The 22,370-nt window shown below is 43.0% G+C and overlaps 1 protein-coding gene across 1 annotated transcript in view; it reads left to right on the forward strand.

The window, feature by feature from the left end:
• Positions 1 to 22,370, forward strand: part of Trak2 (trafficking kinesin protein 2) — a 55,840-nt gene that overhangs the window by 18,126 nt on the left and 15,344 nt on the right. Inside the window, exons 2-9 of the mRNA XM_052192520.1 lie at positions 6,620 to 6,908; positions 12,047 to 12,241; positions 14,392 to 14,468; positions 16,283 to 16,399; positions 18,359 to 18,568; positions 19,079 to 19,157; positions 20,835 to 20,965; positions 21,333 to 21,407. Of these exons, the coding sequence (XP_052048480.1) occupies positions 6,818 to 6,908; positions 12,047 to 12,241; positions 14,392 to 14,468; positions 16,283 to 16,399; positions 18,359 to 18,568; positions 19,079 to 19,157; positions 20,835 to 20,965; positions 21,333 to 21,407 (975 nt within the window). The 5' untranslated portion in view covers positions 6,620 to 6,817. The remainder of the gene's footprint in view (positions 1 to 6,619; positions 6,909 to 12,046; positions 12,242 to 14,391; positions 14,469 to 16,282; positions 16,400 to 18,358; positions 18,569 to 19,078; positions 19,158 to 20,834; positions 20,966 to 21,332; positions 21,408 to 22,370) is intronic.

Below are 22,370 nucleotides of genomic sequence, written 5' to 3' on the forward strand. Positions count from 1 at the left end.
TCTCTTATTTCTTCCCATTTCATTTATTGAACAAAACACAGAGAAACAGTATCCATTGCTAGTTTGGAGTCTGAGTTGGACAGTTTCAAAACTACAGATAATACACATGTCTTTGTTTAGGAGGTACCAGGCCAAACTTCTCCAAGTTTCTTCAGTGTGTGGCAAGCAGCCAACCCCTTACATGTGCAGAGGGCAGGACAGGAAGCCTTGTCCTGACCTTGTAGATTAACTTACAAATCTTCTCCTTACAACTTGTAACTGGGTTTTAAGTGGAGTTGCATTGTAGCATGCATGATGGGCATGTATGAGGCCTGGGGCAACCCCAGCACTGAGTGAGTTAGGCAGAGTGGCACAAATCTGTCATCCTGTCCTTCAAGAGCTGCAGGCAGGAGGATCAGAAATCCAGGATCATCCTCAGCTATGTAGCAAGTTTGAAGCCAGCCTGAGCTACACAAGACCATGTTTCAAAAAGTATATAAATATTACTAGTTTCCCTTTGCCTTAAAGTAGGAATAGCATACAAAATTAAAATATCACTTCACACATGTCGCTACATAAAGATAGTTATGAAGGACAGTTCTGTGGTGTGTGAAGATAGGGACCTCTGCCATTAATGGTCAGCAGCCAGGGGTGAGGAAATAGGATGATCTGATGTGGTATGGGCAGAAGGCCACTGCTAGCAGCACCTGCTTCCTCAGAGGGCAATCAGGTCAAGCTTAGGATGTAAGAGCTTAAAGGCTAAGTGTGCACAGTGGATGACAGGGCGCCTGTGGAAACTTATCAAAATAGCAGATGGCGCCCTGGCTCAAGCCTTTCTTATCTCCAGGTGAAACTCTGGTGTGGACTCCTTCCTTGCCAGAGGTCACCTCCCTTCTGGTGGTGGAGATTGTGGCAGGGAGGAGTTACCTACCTTAGCAGATGTTGATGTTAGCAGACAAACAGCCCAAAGTATATGCTGTAAGAGGAGATGTTGGCTCCCAAAGCCTGAATCTTATTCATGGTATGGGATGCTTAACTCATGGATTCAATAGCCTTTGGGGTCCAGTCTGTCTGTAATCAGACGCTGCTTCCATATACTCCATATGAAAACACTACTGGCCACTAAATGAAAGTAGGAAACAGGAACATGGACAGATAGCTGCTCTGGCAGCTGTGCTGGGCGTAGCGCATTCGCTGCTACCTCGCTGCTACCTCGCTGCTTGGGCGCAGTATAGATCTCCACCTTCAAGATGTCTGCTGCTCACTGCCCCCTTCGATTTGGGGGATGGCACTCTCCATGCCTTACTAAAGTCACACACGACAGTCCTGGTGTGCTCCAGTAGTTCCTGTGAAGGTTTGGTAAATTTACCCAAAGTACGGCCAGATATGTTACAACCAGTTAGTCTTGGTCAAAGTTAATTATTTCATATAGATGTAAGATAAATTTATTTCAGTTTTAAAAGCTTATCTGTGATCCAGCTTGGTTTGCCTCTGCCTGAGGAGCTGCTACAGGTTGGTGATTGGCAGCTTCCCACTCTTGCATACAACTTAGCAGCCAACATGAGCTTCTAGTTAATCCCCAAAGTATTGTTTGTAAATACAAATTTGAGATATATTTTAGTATGTTTTATTAAATCTACATTTGCTGTAACTCCAGGCTCTGCTTTCCCATGAGGTGGATTTCCTCGAGTCTTTTCCATGGGGCTGTTTTGTCCAAAGTATCCTGTTTAAAGGAAGTATCAATGTCTTTTTTAGGCACAGTGCCTATATTTAGGTTCTCTCTCTGTCACCACTGAGTTCCGTGACTGAGCTGATGCAGTTCTTAGTCATTATGTGTTCTCCAGCAGTGATGGGAACAGTGACATGTTTTGGTGCTTCATTTGAATCCTGTTCGTCTTTAAACAATTTAGTTGGTTATTTTTCTTGATTTTCTCCTAAATGTGCATAATTTACAGAGGCTTATGTCTTGTTAAACATGCTGTGCTTGATTCGGTAGCTTGTAGAGGAAAGCAGTTGTTTCTAAAAAGATTAAATAAAGAGCCACCCGAGAAAGACGGTGACACAGGTAGAACACAGAACTGTGCAGCTACAGGAGGTGCTGAGGACCCACTGTTGGTGCTTGCCATAGTTCAGTTTCTGAGAGTTGGGACTCTGGACTGTGCTTCCTGATCCTCAGACATGAAAGGAAAAAATTGACTGTCCCCAGACCAAGTCGCTGTCAGAGGGTGTCTGAGAAGCATGGCCTCTGTGTCGAGAGACGATGCCATGGGGTTGCCATTGGCCTTTCTGTTGTTCCATGGTGGTGGTGGTGCAAACGTAATCGCATCCCACACTGCAGCTGCGGTGTGACTGCCCCAGTGACCTTCTGAGGCGGCTGCTCTCATAATACCCTCAATCCTCATCGCCAAGCCAGTGAAGGAGATCCTGTTAGTAAGCCCATTTAACAGATGAAGAAACACGGTAAAGTAGTTTGTGCAGAAGTCCAGGGCCACGAGGTAGCTCAGCTGGAAAGACACTTGCCCCCCCCCCAAGCCTGCCATCTGAGTTCTGCCCCTTGAGGACACATGAGGGAAGAGAGGACAGGTCATACAACCAGTTGGCACTGGGATTTGCATCCTGAGCCACTGTGGCCACCTGAATCACAGCCAGCAAGATCTAAGTTCTTGGAACCTGTGAATGTTACCTGAGGCAGAGGGACTTTGCAGACGGTATCTTGAGAAGAAGTTTATCTTGGGTTATCCAGTTGGGCTTAAACATTGATTATAGGTTCCTTATAAAGAACAAGAAGCCCGTAGTATGACAACAGAGCAGAGGAAGAGGCTCCAGGATGCCAGGCCGCTGGCTTTCAGGACAGCAGAAGAGGCCCAGAGGTGAGAGAACTAGAAAGCAAGGGACTAGCTTTTCACTGGAGCATGGCCTTAGGGACAGCCTGGTACCAAGCGTGGAGCTGCTTCCTGCCTATGACCTCCATGACCGAAGGTCCCACATCAGTGGTGGTTAAGCACTAAGTTAGCGCTTCAGGGAGTGCTCGTGCGGTTGGCCGGTGTCATATGGACTTGTAAGATTTGCCATGTGGCCAGCCTTAGGCCGTGGGTTCCATCCCCTAGGTCCTTGCCTCGTTCACATGGAGGACCACTCAGCTGACCTTCAGATGTACCTGTTCTGTATTCTCACGTGAGTGTATATCAGCTTCAGATATACACTCTGTTTCTCAGGCTTAAGGGATAGAGAAAAGCTAAAGAGAATGAGCATTTGAGTGTCTGCTGTGTCTCAGTTGCCAAACTAGGGATTTTTATTTTGTGTTTAGTCTTTACATTTGACCCCTCTTATTTGTAAATACCCCAACTTAGAAAAAAAATTAAAAATAAAACTCAGGAATACTAAGTAATGAGCACAAGAGCAGAATCACAGTAAATCAGAGTAAAATTCCGGCTCTAACATCAAGTTATATAAATAGTACTGCAGTTACTACTGCCACTCTGAACTGCACTTGCTAAGATCAAATTAAACTGGGGCGTGCTCTACGACATTCCCAGGAAAAACGCCTCATTGCTCAGTCACCCCTGACCTGGTGCGCCCTGTGCAGGCTGGGCAGGCTCCTGGACCGCCCTGGAGTCTGCATTCTTCCTGGCAGACTCTCACCTGGACTTAGTCCTGTGTTCAGACTAGTGTTCTCTACTCTTTATGCAAGTGTTGAGAACAAATCACCCACAAAACTCCAGAGCTAGTTTAAACAGTAACCTCTACAACACAGGTCTGCGACCCATGATAAAAACCTGTATATAAACTTTTGTATTCTTAAGTGCTATATATATAAGAAAAAGCAAAATGGCTCAGAGGTTAAGAGCATTGGCTCTCTTTAGAGGACCCGGGTTCAATCCCCAGCATGGTGGTTCACAGTTGTCAGCAACTTCAGTTTCAAGGGATCTGACACCCTCCTTTGACTTTGTCAGAGACTAGGCATGCATATAGTACACAGACATGCGTGCGTGCAGACAAAACAGTCATACACATGCCTTTTTTTTTTCAAAAAGGAATAAAGAAATGAAAACATCTTGGTAGCTCACACCTGTAATTCCAGGATGTGGAATCAGAATGATGTGAACTTCAAGAAAATCCTCACCCACAGTGTAGTGAGTTCAGAGTAAGCCAGGAATACAGAAAATAACATCTTAAATAGGGTTGGGGGAGGCATAATGGCAGCGCAAGCATAAGAATAAAGCAACGGGCATGTTTCCGAGCGACAGCAGCCAGCCTCGGTAACAGAGTTTTCACAGTGCTCTTGACCAAATCATGATTTGAAGAAGAAAAAAACACAGTTCTGTTAAAGGAGCCTGGACCAGTTAGAGATTCCTCAGTTCTCGTTTTCCTTTCCTCCTCACCACCTGCTGCCCTTCACAGGCAAGCTTGTAGCTTATACTCTCGAAAAGGCTGTTTTAGAAATTGAAAATAACTTTTAAATACACATGGGTGTAGAGAGTAGAAGTCTGTTCCTTTAATCTAATTACAGGTGTATAAATGTAAAAGGAATCCTAGCTTTCAGACGTTGATCTTGGAAACCTTAGTTTTGCATAATAGTATTTTGATGACTGAATTATTTTAATATTGATCAAGAGTTAGGAAGCTTTTTCTGTTAGTATCAAATGTGTGTGTGTGTGTGTGTGTGTGTGTGTGTGTGTGTGTGTGTGTGATAGCCTGATATCTTACTAGCTGTGTATGTACAGCCAATGGCACAATTACTATGGTTTCTAAGCTGTCAGGGAGTATGAATGCAATCAGTGGACAGTTTTTACATTATGTAGGTTTTTTCCTTCCAGTTATTTAAAAGTGAGAGCTATTCTTAGGTCACTCACTGCACACAGGTAACAGACTGAATGTGGCATTGGCAATGGTTTGCTGGCCACATACCATTCGAGCTGCCTGATATCAAGGTCATTCTGACATCTGCATTGCCATTAGATTCTTTATTATTGTTGTTATTATTATTATTATTGTTGTTATTAAAAAGCAGTTTATTTGAGGATAAAAGGATCCATAGACATTTATGAAATGTAAGTCTTGCACAAAGAAATAAACAGTGGCATATGGTTGCTCTGGCTAGGAGTATCAGTCATATGTAATGGAAAAAGGAATCCAGTTGTTTGGAAATAGGTTCTCATGTAATCTTAAAGATTTATTACAAAGTACTTATTCATAGGCAGAAACTGTTAGAACTCATCTTTAAAACCCTATTTTGGAGAATTTTGCCACTGGCAATCTTTGTTCTGTTAAGCATAGATACTGTATTAAAAAGTAAAAAAAACAAAAACAAAAAAAAACAAAAACAAAAAACAAAAAAAACCCCATATGACCAAACATATAAATAGCAGGAAATTCTGTAATGCAAGCAATAACAAAAGTATCACCAGATATTGGTCTTGCCTAAGCAATTACCTAACAATCTTCATTCTAAAAGCACCAAGGCAGCAGTTCTCAACCTTCCTAATACAGTGACCCTTTAATACAGCTCCTCATGTTGGTGTGACCCACCCCTCCCCACAGATTATTTTGTGCCTACTTTATAATTGTTACTCTTATGAATCATAATGTAAATATCACATATGCAAATATCTGTTATGAGACCCCTGTGAAAGAGTCATTGTACCCCAAAGGGGTCATGACCCCAGGTTGAGAGCCACTGTTCTAAGGTCATGATTCTTTTTTGCAGTCTGATGTCACCACCATTAGATTCTTGTGTACATGTTCACTGGTGTGCAGGTCCCTGTGCCTGGAGGAGGGGTGGGGGCTGTTCCTCAAAGATGTTCTCCTTTTTTGAGACAGTGTCTCACTGGCCTAGAACTCACCCTAGAGATTAGGCTTGTTGATTGTGGAGCTCCAGGGACCCGGCTTTGTCTGCCTCCCTGACACTGGGATTATAAGCACGCGCCACCATGCCAGGCTCTCTGATGGGCCTCATCCTAGGCTTACATAGCTGGTAACTGACAGAGTTACCTCCTGTGCCCCTGGAGTCTAACCCTATTCCAAGTCCAGGTTTGGAGTATTTTTAATTTTAAAAAAGATTGATTAAAAGGAATGTCTGACATGAACACAACATAGAAAAGTCACAGATGTTGACAGAGCGTCATTAGCATTTCCTCTGTGTCCCTGTGGCGGTACTGCATTTCACTTCTCTATGACAGGTCACTGTAGTAAAGAGTGATTTTCTATAAAAAGGTAAAGCCATATTGAAACGTAGTGTGTACCAACGTCATGCTTCAGCTGAGCATTTGAATTACATTTGGCATCACATTCATGCATGTTTGGAGCCATCACTGGGGCTGCATGTGTCATGCCCCAAACTCTTCTCCTGTGCCTAAGTCCTTTCCTAACCCAGCCACCATTTATCTGCTTTTTGGCACTGTAGATGTATTTTTGGTGGTGTTTTTTCCCTAGAAGTCTTATAAAAATGCAATCATAAACTGTGAGCTGATTTTTTTCTTCTTTCTTTATTTTTTTGGCCCAACCTAATTGCATTGAGGCTTAGTCATGTTGTTGTGTATGTCTTAGAAAACATGTTTAATGGCAGGTGTGCCAGGTAACTAGAATCCTGCTGTTAAAGAACATGCTGAGTTCTGACCACCTGCTCTGTTCTTTGTTTTAGGCCATGACTGTCCAGGCTTGGTAACCACAGGACAGCACTTACAGCTGCAGATGTCACCTGACTCATCGCAGAAAACCTGTCCTAAAGAACATATCCATATGACCACGTCCATTTCTTTCCTAAATGGCTTAATGGATTTCCTTTACTCCGATTCATACAAAAGCTGCCCCTTTCAACCAAAGCAGGAAAGGATTCTGCATGAGTCAATCCCAGAATGCCATTTTCAAATCACGAACAGGTGAAGAAAACCTCATGAGTTGCAATCATAGAGACTCGGAGAGCATCACTGGTGAGTTCACGTTGATAATGTTGAAGTGTTGTTTCCTACAAGACAGCGTGCAGATTCCTCAGTCTGACCTGCATAACCTCTGTGATGAAACCCCAGCCTCCCTTGCAGCCTGGTGGCCCTGAGACAGAGTGACTTAAATCTGTTAGCCAAGTCTGCCTTCTCTGCAGTTCTTTGTGCCTGCCTCCCATGTATCCACTGAGCCCCTGGGAGAAAGAATTGTGACTTACCTGTGTTTATGTACTTGCACATATCTGACCACAGACCCTGGCACACTAGAGGCCCTTGGGATTTAGAAGGGTTGTAGACAAAATTGTAGGCCCTTGATGTTATATCTGCAAGAATAAATAATTTAAAAAAAAAACATAAAAATAAAAGAACATAAGAGAACTTGCTGTGCTGCCATGAGAACCAGAGTTTGGATCCCAGCACCTGTGTAACAAACTAGGGGACATCCTGTACATGCCTGTAGTGTGTGTGTGTGGGGGGGGGGGGGTGCGGTAGGGCGGTAGCAACAGACAATCTCTGAGACTTTCTCGGTTTCTTGCTCAGCTAAAGAACACAAGCTCCAAATTCAGGGAGAGCCCCTGTGTCAAAGGAGCAGGAGGATAGTGATAGCAGCGGCTGACGTAGTGTCCTCCTCTGGTCTCCTTGTGTGCACATCTCCATACGCACATGTTCATACACTCACATAGGTCTCCATGTGTGCACATCTCCATACACACATGTTCACACACTCACATAGGCACAGACAAATAGGTAAGTAAATAAACTCAGAATACTCAGAAGTGTTTTTACTTAAGTTTTTGTTTTAAAACTCACTAACTGGAGACTGGGAGGTGGCTCAGTGAGGAAGGAAGTAGCCAATCACACCTCACACCTCACGTCCAAGCCCCATATCCCACCTAACAAAACAAGCTGGACACGGCAGTACATTGCTATAATCCCAGCATGTGGGGTGGGGAGGCGGGCTTCTCGGCGCATCAGCCAACTAGCCTGACCTGTGCAGCGCAGCAGAAACAAGGGCAGCCCTGTCCCAACAAGGACAGAAGGCAGGAACCAGCTCCTGAGAGTTATCCTCTGATCTCCACATGCGTGTGTGGCACATACGTGCCTGCAGATACACCATATCCACATCAGTGTCATCAGCATATTAATGATCAGTAGCTCACACAGCCTGACTTGTGTAGCTTTTTCTAGAATATCTCAGTTGTTAGACTTAGATTTGCTAAAAATATATTAATATAGTAAATGTATTTATATATTCCTCCAGAACCAGTTGTTATGAAACATGGTGTTATTAAACACTGTCAGTGCATATTAAGTCCAGAACCTTCTGAAACCCAGATGAAGCCAAGCCTATCTTTTTAAATCCAGCTTTCTTACCATCCGTTTACTATGTTATAGAAAATGGTGCCCATGTTAAGCATAGCGCTTGAGTCTTGACAAATATGTAACCAGTGCAGTCAAGGTCTATAACTGTACAGCATCCCATCAAGTTCTCTGGCATCCAGCTCTTTAGCCCTCACTTCCAGCTGCAGACAGCCCCCAGCCCACTCAGTACTTCTCTGGATGTCCAAGAATCTCAGATGAATTGAGCTGGTCCTTTTGTGGCAAGGTGCTTTTTGAGATTTTTCTGTTGATTGATGTCAGTTGTAGATGCCGCAGTAGAGAGAGAAGCTCACTAAGATGCTAAGACTTCCTTTCCAGAGGTGCAGAGGGGCTCAGCCTCCTTGGAAAAGACTGACGCCAAGCCAGCTCACTACAGTTACTTTACTCAAACATTATACAAGGTTAATTTAGGCTGGGAAAGGTTCCAGCTACCAGAGTCTTCTTGCCCTTGCTGCCCTTGAGAGCAGACAACCCACACACATCTCAACCCACGGCTACTCATAAAGTAAGACCTCCAGGTTTGCCAGGAGTGCCTTAGGACCAAGGTCGGTTCTAGCTGCACACTCACTTAGCACCGAGTACAGATCCTCTAGAGAGTCAACATTTCTTCAAGGTCAAATCAACCTCAAAACAATTTCTCAGCCTCTACTGATTAACCCAAACATATCTACTGGTTGACCCAAACATAGCAAAGGCTTTGTTGAAACATTTCACTCAAAGCCAGACTGTACTACAGACTGTCCTATACATGTCACTACATCTTTTTCTTCTCCTTCTCCTTCTCATCCTCCCTCACCTTCCTTCTTCTTTTCTTTTTTCTTTTCTTTTCTTTCCTGCCCTTTCCTTTCCCTTTCTTTCCTCCTTCCTTCCTTCCTTCCTTCCTTCCTTCCTTCCTTCCTTCCTTCCTTCCTTCCTTCCTTCCTTCCTTCTCTTGTTTTTCCAGACAGTGCTTCTTTGTGTACCCTATGAACTCACAGAGATCCACCCGTCTCAGCTTCCTAATTGCTGGAATTAAAAGCATGTGCCACCATGCCCACAAGATTTTTTTATTTGTGCTTTTAAAATTATTATTTTTTTAACCTTCTTCGCTGTTACAGCAGAAAAGCAGTCATAGAGTAACCATGAAAGAAAGAGTATGATCGTGTTCTGATCAAACTGCTGCAGGTTCTGCCCTGCTGGCTGCTACCCACACCATGAGCACTTGGTAAGGTCAGCCCGTTGCTTTGAACCATTCCTGTAATCTGTGCTGGAACTCCTTTGGGGGCTTTAATTTCCTTAATGACTAATGACATGGAGTATGTATTCGTGTGTATTTATTGACCATTTACAGATTCATACTATCTATGTAAAAATCATGACTGAATTTTTAGATGTTGAATTATGTGATTATGATATATTCTATGTAAGTGTTTTTCCTTCATTTAATTTTGTGTTGAGAAATCATCTGGGGATAAGGATCTTATTTTAGGACTATGTTTCATCCTTTTTACATGGGTTAATACTTTAGTATTCTTTATTCTAGAATTAGTTTAATTGCTTCTGGTATTCAGTGAAGTGGAGCTGTTCATGTGTATGTGTGTGTGTGTGTGTGTGTGTGTGTGTGTGTGTGTATGTGGCTGTGTGTGTATGTATCTGTGTTATTCTGGAGAGTCACAGGAGGACAGTGTAGATGATGGTTTGATGTGTTCAGGATAGCCTGGTTCTGAAGTCATATTTAAGAAAACCAAAAAGAACCCCTGGACCTAAGCGGAGGCAGTGTGCCGGGCAGGGAGTGTGTGCGAGGGTTTGCAACAGTGCGACAGTGAGGGTTTGCTTGGGATCTTCATCGGGCCTACAGCACCCTGTCTGCATGTGTTTGCAGTCAGTGTCTTTCCGGGAGTACTAGAATGGCAGTCTGTAATGTGTGTGCAGCGAGCAGAATGGACGTAACTACAACTGTGACTACATTCTGAGGGTTCTCTGTAATCATAGTTCTGCCAGGTTTGAGGGTTCCTTAGACTAAGGCTTGAATGGACCACATCTCCTCCTGTGGTTAGGAAGCCACTGCTTATCTTCTGGATGAATGGAGATGTGTGGTAGTGCCACCTCTGTCTTGGACTTTTTAAAATTGTCCTTTGTAAGTTCAGGCCAACTAATAGAAATGTGATTTTCAAGGTTTGTGTTCTTAAACTGGTTCTTTGCCTTTGCCAGTTAGAGCCTGTTTATACTACCCCCAGAGTGCTGCCAGGTCCCCGCAGTAGGAGAGTGCATATGCCATCCTCTGCTTCCTCTATTTTAAGCCCTAGTATTTTAACTGTGCTAAAAGAGATACCTCTTCTTTGTAAACACTAAACATTGTAACTGTGAAGCCAGGAGCAGACACATAAGAAAGCCCCAGTGATGTTCAGAGCCAGCGTGTGAGAGCCCAGTGACATCAGCCGCATCCAGTGCGTGTCTGCTCTGTGGCAAGCACAGCTGGGGGGTAATAGATGATGCTCTTTATGTTTGCAGATGTGTGGGGAATAGAGCTCAGGAGAGATGGGTCATGTATCTAAGATCCTATCAGTAATGCTTGCGGGAGTCAGATTTAGAAACTGAATTTGAACTAAAGCCCATGTACTTTCTAATATTAAGACTGAAAAACAGGACAGTGGGCAGCACCTGGGGAATTTAGGCTCTGGATAGAAGTATGTGTGGTATGTCAGAGACAATGGGTGAGAATCTGCGTGAGCCACTGCACAGGCATTTCCAGAGGCCTGTCTCCCAGGTGACTGTAGATTCTCCAAGTTGACGATTAACAAGGTCTAAAGACTCAGCAGTAAAACAATAATAAAGAGCTCTAGGCCAGGACAGCAGCTCAGTGGCAGAGCTCTTGTCACGCATCATGCAGGAGGGACTTCAAAGAGGAGATGAGAGGTGGAGGAAACAGGAAATTCCCTTTTAGGCGGCGTCTCCCCCTGAGCCAGGCATTAGCTCAAGATAAAAGTATGTTTCATGGATTTTCTCAGCACCACCAGGGAGGTCAAGTACCTCCAGTTACCCTCTCAGTGTTACAGACAAAAGAGCAGAGGCCTGCAGTCCAGCGGCCTCCTGGGGGCACCTGGGATGTAGAGAGCTCATTCAGGAGACTCCAGCAGGAGCTGACTGACAGTCTGGGGTCTTTCCCATGTGTCACACCAAGTGCGAGGGCTCAATTTCATATTTCTTCTCACATACTTAGTGTTTTTCATATATCCATCTTCAGAGTAAAAATGATAAAATATGTATTCCACTTCCGGTGCTTAGTAAACATTAATGTTCCTCCTGTGTCTACATGCCGTGGAAATACACTAAGATGTAATGTTTGCAGGTTTTAAAGAGTCCTCTCACAAAGCCCAAATTTTATTCTGAAGGAAATATAGTTTCTATCCCTTTTAAATTGACTGTTTTCCTGTTTTTCTTGTTCCCTTCCCTAACCCCAAATGTATAAACTGAAATAGATTAATTTTATGTAGTAGTAAAAAGAAGGAAATAAGAAACATACTGTGATTCATAAGCAACATGTTTTAGGCAGCATATAATTTAAATTATTATGATTTTTACTTTATAAGTTTTCTTTTCAAAGCAATCTAGAAAGCAAACTGAGATACTAGAATATATTAATAAAAATATCAGGGGAGAAATGATCTTGTCCAACATTTCTCTGGTTGCCTACTTTCAAAGAACTAATTTCACTGCAGCATGATAAACGGAACATACTAGATTGACTTACAGGAACTCTTCCTTCTTAGATGTCTGCTCCAATGAGGATCTCCCTGAAGTTGAGCTGGTGAACTTGCTAGAAGAACAACTGCCACAGTATAAGCTAAGAGTAGATTCCCTCTTTCTCTACGAAAACCAAGACTGGGCACAGTCTTCACACCAGCGACAGGATGCGTCCGAGACCCTCTCTCCAGTCCTCGCCGAAGAGACGTTCCGCTACATGAGTGAGTTGGTTTTGGTTGTTGCTTTGAGCCTGTCCAGAGAGTGCGTGAAACTCAAGATTGGGGTATTTAGCCTTGCCTTGTACAACAGTTAGCATTTGGGAGCTGTTCAGTTTTTACCTGCTTTAACTAACCTGACCTCACAGGAGAGACTACAGCTGTTATGTCTGAGAGAACTGTTGCCATGCTTATGACTGAGAAGGAATTATTGCAAACACTACGTTTACACATCCTTTGTCTTTTACTTGACATTTTCCTCAGGGTGAGAAGAGAACTGTTTAAAAAGTGGTGCAGTTATTTATAATTGTGCATGTGTATGTTGTCTGCCAACATGTATTATCATAGCACTTCGGTATCTTGAGTGTTAGCGTCTTTGGTTTCCATATTTCCTGATTAAACACAATCCCAGGAATTATGCCATTCCTTAAAAAGCACAGTTCTTAGATATAAAAGTACATTGTATTTTATTTTTTAAAGACAAACTATTATGTAGCCTGGGCTGCCTTGAACATACTGTGTGTGAGCTTCTGATCCGGCTCCTCCACCACCTACCTATGTGCTAGGGATTTTAGGCATGCATCTAAATACTTTTCATCATGTCAAGGAGAAACACATGTGAACTACATAGTAATCTTCGTTTTTCCTCAGTGACCCACAGAAAATGAATGACTGAGCCAAAGGTATCTCAAATGCAGAGGCCTATTTCCATTTTATTTTAGTTTAGTTTCCTTTTAGGATTTTTAAAAAATTTGTTTCACTACTTATTCAGTGTAAAAATGTAATGTACATAGTAGCTGTTAGAATATGTAACAAGTCTCCGCAAGCTTAGCACTGGTATGTTTGTGAAATTCCTATAATTTTACTTACTTAGGAGATTACATCAAATCTTATACATTTCCCAGTGAGCACTTTAGCCTTTTTTTTTATTACATTTTATTTATTTATAGTAGGGAGGGGTGCCATCATCTATGTGTGGAGGAGGTCAGAGGCAACTTAATGGGATTGGCTCCCTCCTCTCACCAGGTGGCTTCCAGGGATCAAACTCAGGTCATCAGACTTGGCAACAAGGCCTAAGCCAGCTCAGCCATCTTTTAATGACAGACTGTTCAAGAGTGATTGTTTCTTCTCTCTCTCTCTCTCTTTTTTTAATGATTATTTTTAGTAATTATTAACCTGCTCTGAATGGTAGTTTCCTAGAACCCAAGCAGGTTTTTAGAACTAACATATTCTCTCTCTCTCTCTCTCTCTCTCTCTCTCTCTCTCTCTCTCTCTCTCTCTTTGCTTGTATGTGTGTCTGTGTGTCTATGTGCCCACGTGCACGCACACACGCACGCGTGCATCTCAGAGAGAGAGAGAGAGAGAGAGAGAGAAACAGAGAGAGAAACAGAGAGTGAGTTGTGGGTGTATATTGTTTAAACTTGAATTAAAGTATCAAGAAGGACAAATAATATTTCTGTCCTTAATATTTAAAATAGCTGAAGTAAGTTAAATCAAGGCATTCAAGATTGCCTTTTTTATTTCAATTTTTTGGATTTTTTTTGGCTTTTCACATGAATAATGATTTATGTTATTTCCTCGCTGTAACCCCTCAACTCCTGGACCCCTCAAGTTCATGACCTCTTATTCTATAATTTTTGTTATATTTATTGCATATAAATATGTGTATAAATATAAATGTGTGTGTGTGTGTGTATACACCATACTGACTCTGTTTAGTGTTGCTCTTATTGATGTTTTCTAGAAGTTTTCTTAAGTTTTAAATGTGTGAGGACTTTGTAGTTGAACTCTGTGATAGCAGCATAACCCCACAGTAATGTGATTGATTAGAGTGTAGAATAGGGAACTCAGTCCCTCCTCGTCCCAGCTCCCACCTTCAAAGGCGAGTGGACCAGACTTACCTCCCCAGGGGCCTCGGCTACCTGGGGCCCATTGGTACTTTCTCAGTTTAGTGTGTGTGTGCTTTTCTGTGAAGTTGCTGTGCCTGGGGTATGTGCACGAACACTTGTTCTTTTTCTGTTTTCATGTATATTTTCATTCTCCTCAGTGACTTCTGTAAACACTCGGTGGGTTTGTGGATACTTTGGACTTTTATGAGGAATTTAGATTTTCTGATGTTTTTAAAGCTTATAAAGATTTGTTTTTAACTGTCTTAGTTCTAGGCACAGACAGAGTGGAGCAGATGACCAAAACCTACAATGACATTGACATGGTCACGCATCTCCTGGCAGAGGTAGGCATGAATCTTTTCCCTCTCTGGTATAAAACCTAAAGCTTGAGGGTCTTTGGAATGTGTGAGGTTTGCACAGAGAAACCATGATGGCCAGCCGGCTCTCTAGACAGTTCTGCATTGATTGCTGTACGTGCAATGCAGCTGGCATCCTGAGTGGAAGGGTTCCGGAAGCGCACGATGGTGGAGTCGGGGGATGGGCTTAGATAGTGCCGTCTGACCTCCCTGTCCTAGGAAAAACAGTTGTTTTAAATGCCTTTATTTTTAACTGTGTGCAGTGCACACAGAAGGCACTGGATCATGGGAGCTGGAGATTTAAGTGGTTGTGGGCTGCCTAGATGAGTGTTTGGAACTGGACTTGGAGTCTCCGTAAGGGCAGTACACACCCATGATCACCGAGCCATATGTCTGGCCCCAGAAAGTCACTTTTAAGTTGTCCTGATGACAATCACTCTAAGCCAGCTGCCCACTGAGAAAGCTGTATCTCCATCAGCTCCACAGTTTGGGGTGTCTCTTTTGTTCTGCTTCCAGCTCAGGCCGATATTAAGCTTACATTTGCCTGTGGAAGTTTTAAGGTTTTTTTGGTTTTTAACACGTATGGGGTTTTTGTCTGGTTGTATGTGTGCAGTACTGGCAGTGGTCAGAAAAGGGTGTCAGATCCTCTGGAACTGGAATTACAGCTGGTTTGTTGCCACCAGGTGTGTGCTGAGAACCAAAAGCTGGATATTCTGCAAGAACAGCCAGTGCTCTTAACCACTGAGTGTTTCTCCAGCCCCAGGTGGAAGTTTTAACATATATAGCAGCTCTTTTCCGCTTGGCATATTGTCTCCTATAGCTCAGTTTCAGTTCATGTTAGGGAAGACTTCCTCCCTGACATACATGTCTGTCCTCAGAAGGCTTTCCATATATGCCACTTATAAGTTGCCTTGAAGTATGGGGAGGATTGATTTTCATGTATTAGATGAGAAAAGTTAGAAGCTTACTTTTATTCATCTAATATTAATGTAAAAAGAACTCATTTGTATAGAAGGCAATTAAAAGTTTATTATCAGTTTTCCGTTCTACAAATACGGCCCTCATTATCACCAGATGGGGACCCCCTCGTGCCCTGCTCATTAGCACCAGCTTCTTAGGCTCTCTCTCCATGCATGAGGTAGAGTCCTATGACGTCATACTTGCCCGTCTGTAATTCTGTCTTTCTTGCACTCATTGTGAACCAGGCTCTAGGCCATGCTGCTGATTCTAAATGCACATAGTCTATGCTAAGTGGAACTGTCCCCGTATACATAACTGATTTATCTCCTAAATACCTAATCTATGTCATCGCCGTATTGATATTCTCAACAAATGTTGGCTCAGCTTTTACTGGACAGGCTTTATCCACTTCAATGTTTTCCTTGTGTATAGGGGATGCACTGGAGATTGACCAAGGGCCCCAAGCATTGAAAGCATACTCTTCCAATTGAGCCACACCCACAGCCCCACCCTCATCTCTAAAGCCTACCTTGATTTTCTCACTTCTTAAGGTTTTAAGTACAAAGTTGGATTGGTAGGCCATAATGAATAGGATGTCAATGAAACTCATGTGGTACCAAGAGGTGATCTCTTACGTTCATAACTATACAGTCTCCCATTTGACTAGGATTTACTAAACACTACCTGAGTGTCTGACCCCTGTTCATTCTTTATTAGGGTTGTAAAATGAATCTCTATGCTTTATAGGAGATTTGTTCTTCTTGTTAGCAAAATTCACTGCAGAATTTCTAATTTGCTCTTTTTTATATACTCAAAGAAATTGTGTATTTATTACTTTACAGAGGGACCGAGATCTAGAGCTAGCTGCTCGAATTGGGCAAGCTCTTTTAAAGCGAAACCATGTCTTATCTGAGCAGAATGAAGCTCTGGAGGAGCAACTGGGACAAGCCTTTGATCAAGTAAGCCCTGGTATCTAGAACGGGAATAATAATAATTAGGCCTTATTTACTGGAGAAATGTATTTCCATGGCTATTTCTGAAATGTTGGCAAGGTTAATGGTACCATTACCTATTGACTTTTATGTATTTCCATATACTGCAAAATGAAACTTTTCTGGGAAAAGCATACTGCTAGGTCATTAGAAGTTATTTTTGCTACTGTGTTTAGCAGAATCATATTGGTAGGCCCTCCCCATCCCACCTGAGCTTGTGTTCCCGACCTTAAGACAGTGCAGTCACATATGAGTTCCATCTTGTGAAACAATTTAAATCGAATCAACGAGCGGTTGGTTACTCCCAGGACACTTGAGCCACTACTGCAGCAGTGGGCAATTCTCCATAGGCTGGTTGGTGGTGGTGGCAGGGTCCTCAGCTGTGTGCCCGAGCAGTGTGACAGCTGCCAGCACTGTGAAAACTAGACAATAGGGATGAAAATCCCAGGTGAGTACCAGCTTGATGGCTTCATGTTCATGGTTACTGTCAGCAAGGCGTCTTCCTATCAGGTTCTGGAGGGTGATCAGGAGTAGTGGCTACAGCCCGTATCTGAGGGCTTGTGGAACCTCATTTACCAACAGCTCCAGAAGAGGGAGCGGCTCTTTATGTGATAGTCTATGCATCTTGCTCAGAAACCAAAACAAAAGGGGGTTGTGTGTAAATGTATAGGTAATCTGTTGTCATGTTGAGTAATCACACTTCTTTTTTTTTTTTAAATATTTTGAGAATTCTTTAAGATTTTTTATTTTATGTCTATGAGTACACTGTACGCTGTACCGATGGTTGTGAGCCTTCATGTGGTTGCTGGGGATTGAATTTAGGACCTTCACTCTCTCTGGTCAACCCCGCCTGCTCAGGCTAGTCCCACTCAGTCAGGCCCTGCTTGTAAGTACCCTGTAGCTGTCTTCAGACACACCAGAAGAGGGCGTCAGATCTCACTGTGGATAGTTGTGAGCCACCGTGTGGTTGCTGGGATTTAAACTCAGGACCCTTGAGAGAGCAGCTCTTACCTGCTGAGTCATCTCTCCAGCCTGAGTAATTACATTTCAAGTTTTCTTTTCTTTTCTTTTTTCTTTCTTTCTTAATTTAAAAAATTTTTTTTTACTTTAATTTTAATTTTTTTAACCATGTAGCTCTAGCTGACCTGGAACTGTGAATCAGGCTGGCCTTGAACTCACAGAGAATCAGCTGCCTCTGCTTCCCCAGTACTGCTATTAAACACATATACAACTATGCCCAGCAGTAACTTGTTTTTTATCTGATTTTGTTTATATTTTATGAGTGTGTTTGGTCATATTTTCTGTTGAAAATATTTATTTCCTAAAAACATGGTCATCCACACTGGGAAGCTTTGCATAGTCAGAAACAGTTTAAAAATGTCATCACGAAGCTCAGTGGCACAAGTTTGTCATCATACCCACTCTAGAGGCTGTGACGGGAGCACCGCAAGTTCAAGACCAGACTAGACAAGTTATAAAGAGACTGTGTCAAAAAATAAAATATAAAGTAAAGTAAATTTTAAAAAGAGAAGAAAACCATACAGGCCTGTGGCTGTAACTCAGCGGATGTATTTAGCGTGTGGAAGGCTCTCCATTCTCCCTGGCGAGGTGACCAAAGAGTCCAAGGCATGGGGATGAGTTTTAAAGTGTGGTCTCTCATAAGGCTTTGAAGATGCTTTATTACTGCCTTATGGAGTATGAAAACGTAATATATTGCTTTCTTCCAACATGCTCTGGAAAAGGTGTATTTGTTGAGTTACTGGCCTAAATGGGTAGCTTAGGAAACAGTAGGCATGTAGTTTTGTTTCTCTTTGCACACTTGTCTAGTAACTGACGGGAGACTTTGATGGTGAAAAACAGTTGTCCCGTGAACTAGGAGCTCCTGCATGAACACTGAGTGGGATGTTCTCATGGCTCTGTGTGCAGGTTAATCAGCTGCAGCACGAGCTCTCCAAGAAGGACGAGCTGCTCCGAATCGTCTCCATCGCCTCCGAGGAGAGCGAAACCGACTCCAGCTGCTCCACGCCCCTTCGCTTCAACGAGTCCTTCAGCTTGTCCCAGGGGCTGCTGCAGCTGGACATGCTGCACGAGAAGCTCAGGGAACTGGAAGAAGAGAACATGGCCCTGCGGTCCAAGGTGCGCCCTCATTCCCTGACTTCACCACGCTGTGGTCAGGTCTGCGCAATGCCGAGGCTAGACCCAGCATAGCATTACCTCCATGTCTTCTCCCAGGGCTTGCTGGCAATGTGTAGGTGAGGCTGCCGGATAAAATAGCAGCAGCAGACGTGTGCGTCTTTTGTAATTAACAGAAACCAACTTTGAGGAAAGTTATGTCAGAAAATTACAAATTTCTTTGAGTTTGTAAAGTAACGTGAATCAAGCAGGTGGCATCTTAGCTGAGGCTAGAGATCTATCAAACAGATGGAGATGTGTGAGCAGGCCTGCGTGAAGACCCTGGCAGAGTGAAGGGAGAGGTCTTTGTCTGTCATACCTTCTCTATTCCTTTAGTTCATGAGAGATTAAACCTGATGGGTTTCTTTTATAAGTAATGAACTTTGTTCTTCAAATGGCAAAGTTTTTTTGTAACATTTACTTCCGATTCATTAAGAATTGTTGTCACACGGGTTATCTTTTCTCCTGTTGAAGGCTTGTCACATCAAGACAGAAACATTTACCTATGAAGAGAAGGAACAACAGCTCGTCAATGACTGTGTTAAAGAACTTCGTAAGTGGTAACGCACTCTGCTCTGGGGCAGTTTGGTGGGCTATCTCCAGCCCATGGTTTCAATAGAACCAGTGCTAAATGGTTGCTCTCTTGGTCTGCTCTTGTGTCTCTGTAACAGAATGCCTGCTGCTGGTTACTTACAGACTAAAGCAGCTCTCTGGCTGGAGGGTCCAAGCACTTTAGTGAGGTCCTCTAATTGTTTAAACTTGATGGAGAAACAGAAAGGACACTGGCGTTACACAGGAGCCAAACCCATGGGGCGGTCTTGTTCGCCGCAGCTTGCTGTGGAGAGAACTATCCCCCTTGGAGAGCTGGTGTTGATTCTTTCTGAAGACAGTGCCCAGTGACTGGAATCCCCCTGCTGAGCTGTACCATAAAGGGCCCTGTCACCTCAGCACTGCCACACTGGGCACCGAGCTTCACCAGAGACCAAGCTTCCAACCAAACTTTGAGGATCAAAGTTTCAGTTACTGAAAATCAGAATATCACATTGTGTATACAGTCCTAATTAAGACACATATGTGTTTTTAAGATACTTATCTGCTGTCTATCTTTATCATTAAGACCTGAATTTCTATAAATATGCTATAGCATTTTAGAGAGAACGAGAACCTAAGCTCTCATTTTGTTTGCAGGAATAGTCAAAGAGAAGATATATTATACTGAAGTCAGAAAACTTATAAGTGGTAGAACCAGAGCATAAAGATGGCCACAGCCTACCTGGGCATTGACTAAGTGCTGGCTATGTTGTTAAGGGATGTATTTCATTTTTAAGGAATGTGAACTAAAAAAAACATTTTTTTTTTAAATCATGGGAAGAGATTGTTAAATCGCTCTGTAAATAAATGGCCTTTTATGCTGACAATAATTTCACATCAGTTCATTAGTGTAGGTCTCAATGGGATACCTCGATCAGCAGCATATTAGCAGTCCAGAAGGACCTCACCTAACTCCCTTCCGCCTCATCACCCACCTTCTCCATTTTAACAGAGAATCGACTGTCCCCGGAGTTCTGCCGTCCCTTCCATTCTTAGCTGCCACCCTCTGATGGGGGAGGATGTTTGTCGATTTAAAAAGTGAAAAGTTGTTTATCTGCTTATGTCTAGATGTGAAATTTGCTCTACAAAATAAAGATTCCCCAAATCTAGTTCTAAGGGTTTTGCTTTAGATACATACATGCGCTGGACTGTTGTTAGTCCAGGGCCTCCCTTGGCTTGGTGGCTGTCCCTGAACGTCTGTCCTACAGAAGCATTTCAGTAGTTTCCTCACATTCTGCCCTAGAGTGGTGGAGGTGGAGGTGGTGGTGGGTTCCCTTCTAGGTTCCTCTGTTATACTTGCTAAAATTGATTTTTATTGCTTGCGTGATTTTATTTATGTCCCTAAGTGTTTTTGATGGCACACCTGGAAAGATGAAACTAGCTTCAGCTTTTCATGAAGAATGTCACAGAAATCTTTTTCATGAAGAAAAAGCTTAAATTAGCTCCTTATCATTTGCCTTTTTAAGTAATCTCTCTCATTAGCAATGTGCTTTCTAATTCAGCAGTAGTTTGTTGTGGCAAAACCCTTATTTTTCTGTGTTAAAAAGATTTCACTCATAACCTCCAGTGCTTGTTGTAAATCATTGTCTGCTTCTAATTCTGTCTTTATGCTGGTTCTAAATGGTCCTTCTCTCCCCAGGTGAGACCAATGCACAGATGTCCAGGATGACCGAAGAGCTGTCGGGAAAGAGTGACGAGCTACTTCGATACCAAGAAGAGATCTCCTCCCTGCTGTCTCAGATTGTCGACCTTCAGCACAAACTGAAAGAAGTGGGTCCCTCACTCTCAGCCCAGGCTCCTTAAGCATGGTCCTGGAGCAGTGCATTCTAAGTGCTGCACCCTGAGCACAGTTCCTTCTCGGTGCCCCTCCTCTGCTGGGATATCATAAATAGCTAACAAGGCTGTGTCTATTTTTGCAAATATAGCCAATTTTCCTGAGAAGGTTGTGATGTCTGTGCTGAATTTATGGTCCATACCCTTGGACACATGTACTTTTAGTTATCACTCTGTTGGCTCGTGATGCGTTCGTTCCCTGCTGTAGGCTAAGACTATACCCCACATAGACACTCCTAGTGTGTCTTTGAGGGAAGAGGTACTTCCGCTCCCTGCCTCACTTGTGCCTCTTGTGTGTTGTCAGCATGTGATCGAGAAGGAAGAACTAAGACTTCACCTGCAGGCTTCCAAAGATGCCCAGCGGCAGCTGACGATGGAGGTACTGAACAATTCCTTTGTCTTCTTGGGCAGGAGGGGAATAAGGAGCTCACCCAGCTCTGAAAAAGTAAAAAAAACTTCCAGATTTGGAATACGGCACAACAACAAACAGCAGAGAGGTATTAAGATCTAAGAAAGCATTTGAAAAGTTTTGTTTCCAAAGCTAATTATGATAGCCTTCCTCCTGAGTAAGAGAAAACGTTGACTTTCTTTAGAAAGATAGAACATTAAAGGTTTTTAAAGTGAGACGCTATCATGTGTGAAGCATATTACCTCCTGTCCCCCACCTTTACCATCCGTCCCCTTTGCCCTTCTGCATGGGTTCACCTCTACTTTTTTGTCACATATGTGGGCATCTTATGTAGCCATATTTAAGAGCAACAAGCACAAATGGCGGTTTGCCTTTGAGATGGTTTTAATTCACACATGATTACCTCTGGCTGTATGCATTTTTCCGCAAATGACATGCCTTCGATCTAACTTATGGCTGAAATGGATTTTACCCTGGACACCCTTGGGCGGGCTCCATAATGTATCTGTTGTGCCTAGTGTTGCATTCCATTGGGGAGCAAGGGTCCGGTATGCTGGCCTGGAGTGTGGGTCCATGCACGGGGTAGACAGCAGGGGCATATGGCAGGGCCGGTTTGGAGTTTTGAGAAACCTCTGCCAGTTCTTAAAATGGGAAGAAGGGTAATACACATTTTAAATAAGTTTCCGCATCCCCGCTGAGCCTGGACACGGTACACGTGGAGAAACATCTGTGGTGAAAATACACTCTGAATTTTATGGTTTTGCCAGACTGTTATAAAACGTTTTCAGACATGGTTTGGGGGTCTTTTTTGGTTGATGGAACACTCTCATATTAAATGAGTCACTTTCTAGACTGTTAATCTTGCCTCTTAAAGACCTCAGTGGGAGGAGGTTCATAAGAAAATAAGGCTGACTGGTTAGTGCCTTTAGATTT

The sequence above is a fragment of the Apodemus sylvaticus genome, chromosome 9, assembly GCF_947179515.1.
Source record: "Apodemus sylvaticus chromosome 9, mApoSyl1.1, whole genome shotgun sequence".
In the NCBI taxonomy this organism is placed as follows: domain Eukaryota; kingdom Metazoa; phylum Chordata; class Mammalia; order Rodentia; family Muridae; genus Apodemus; species Apodemus sylvaticus.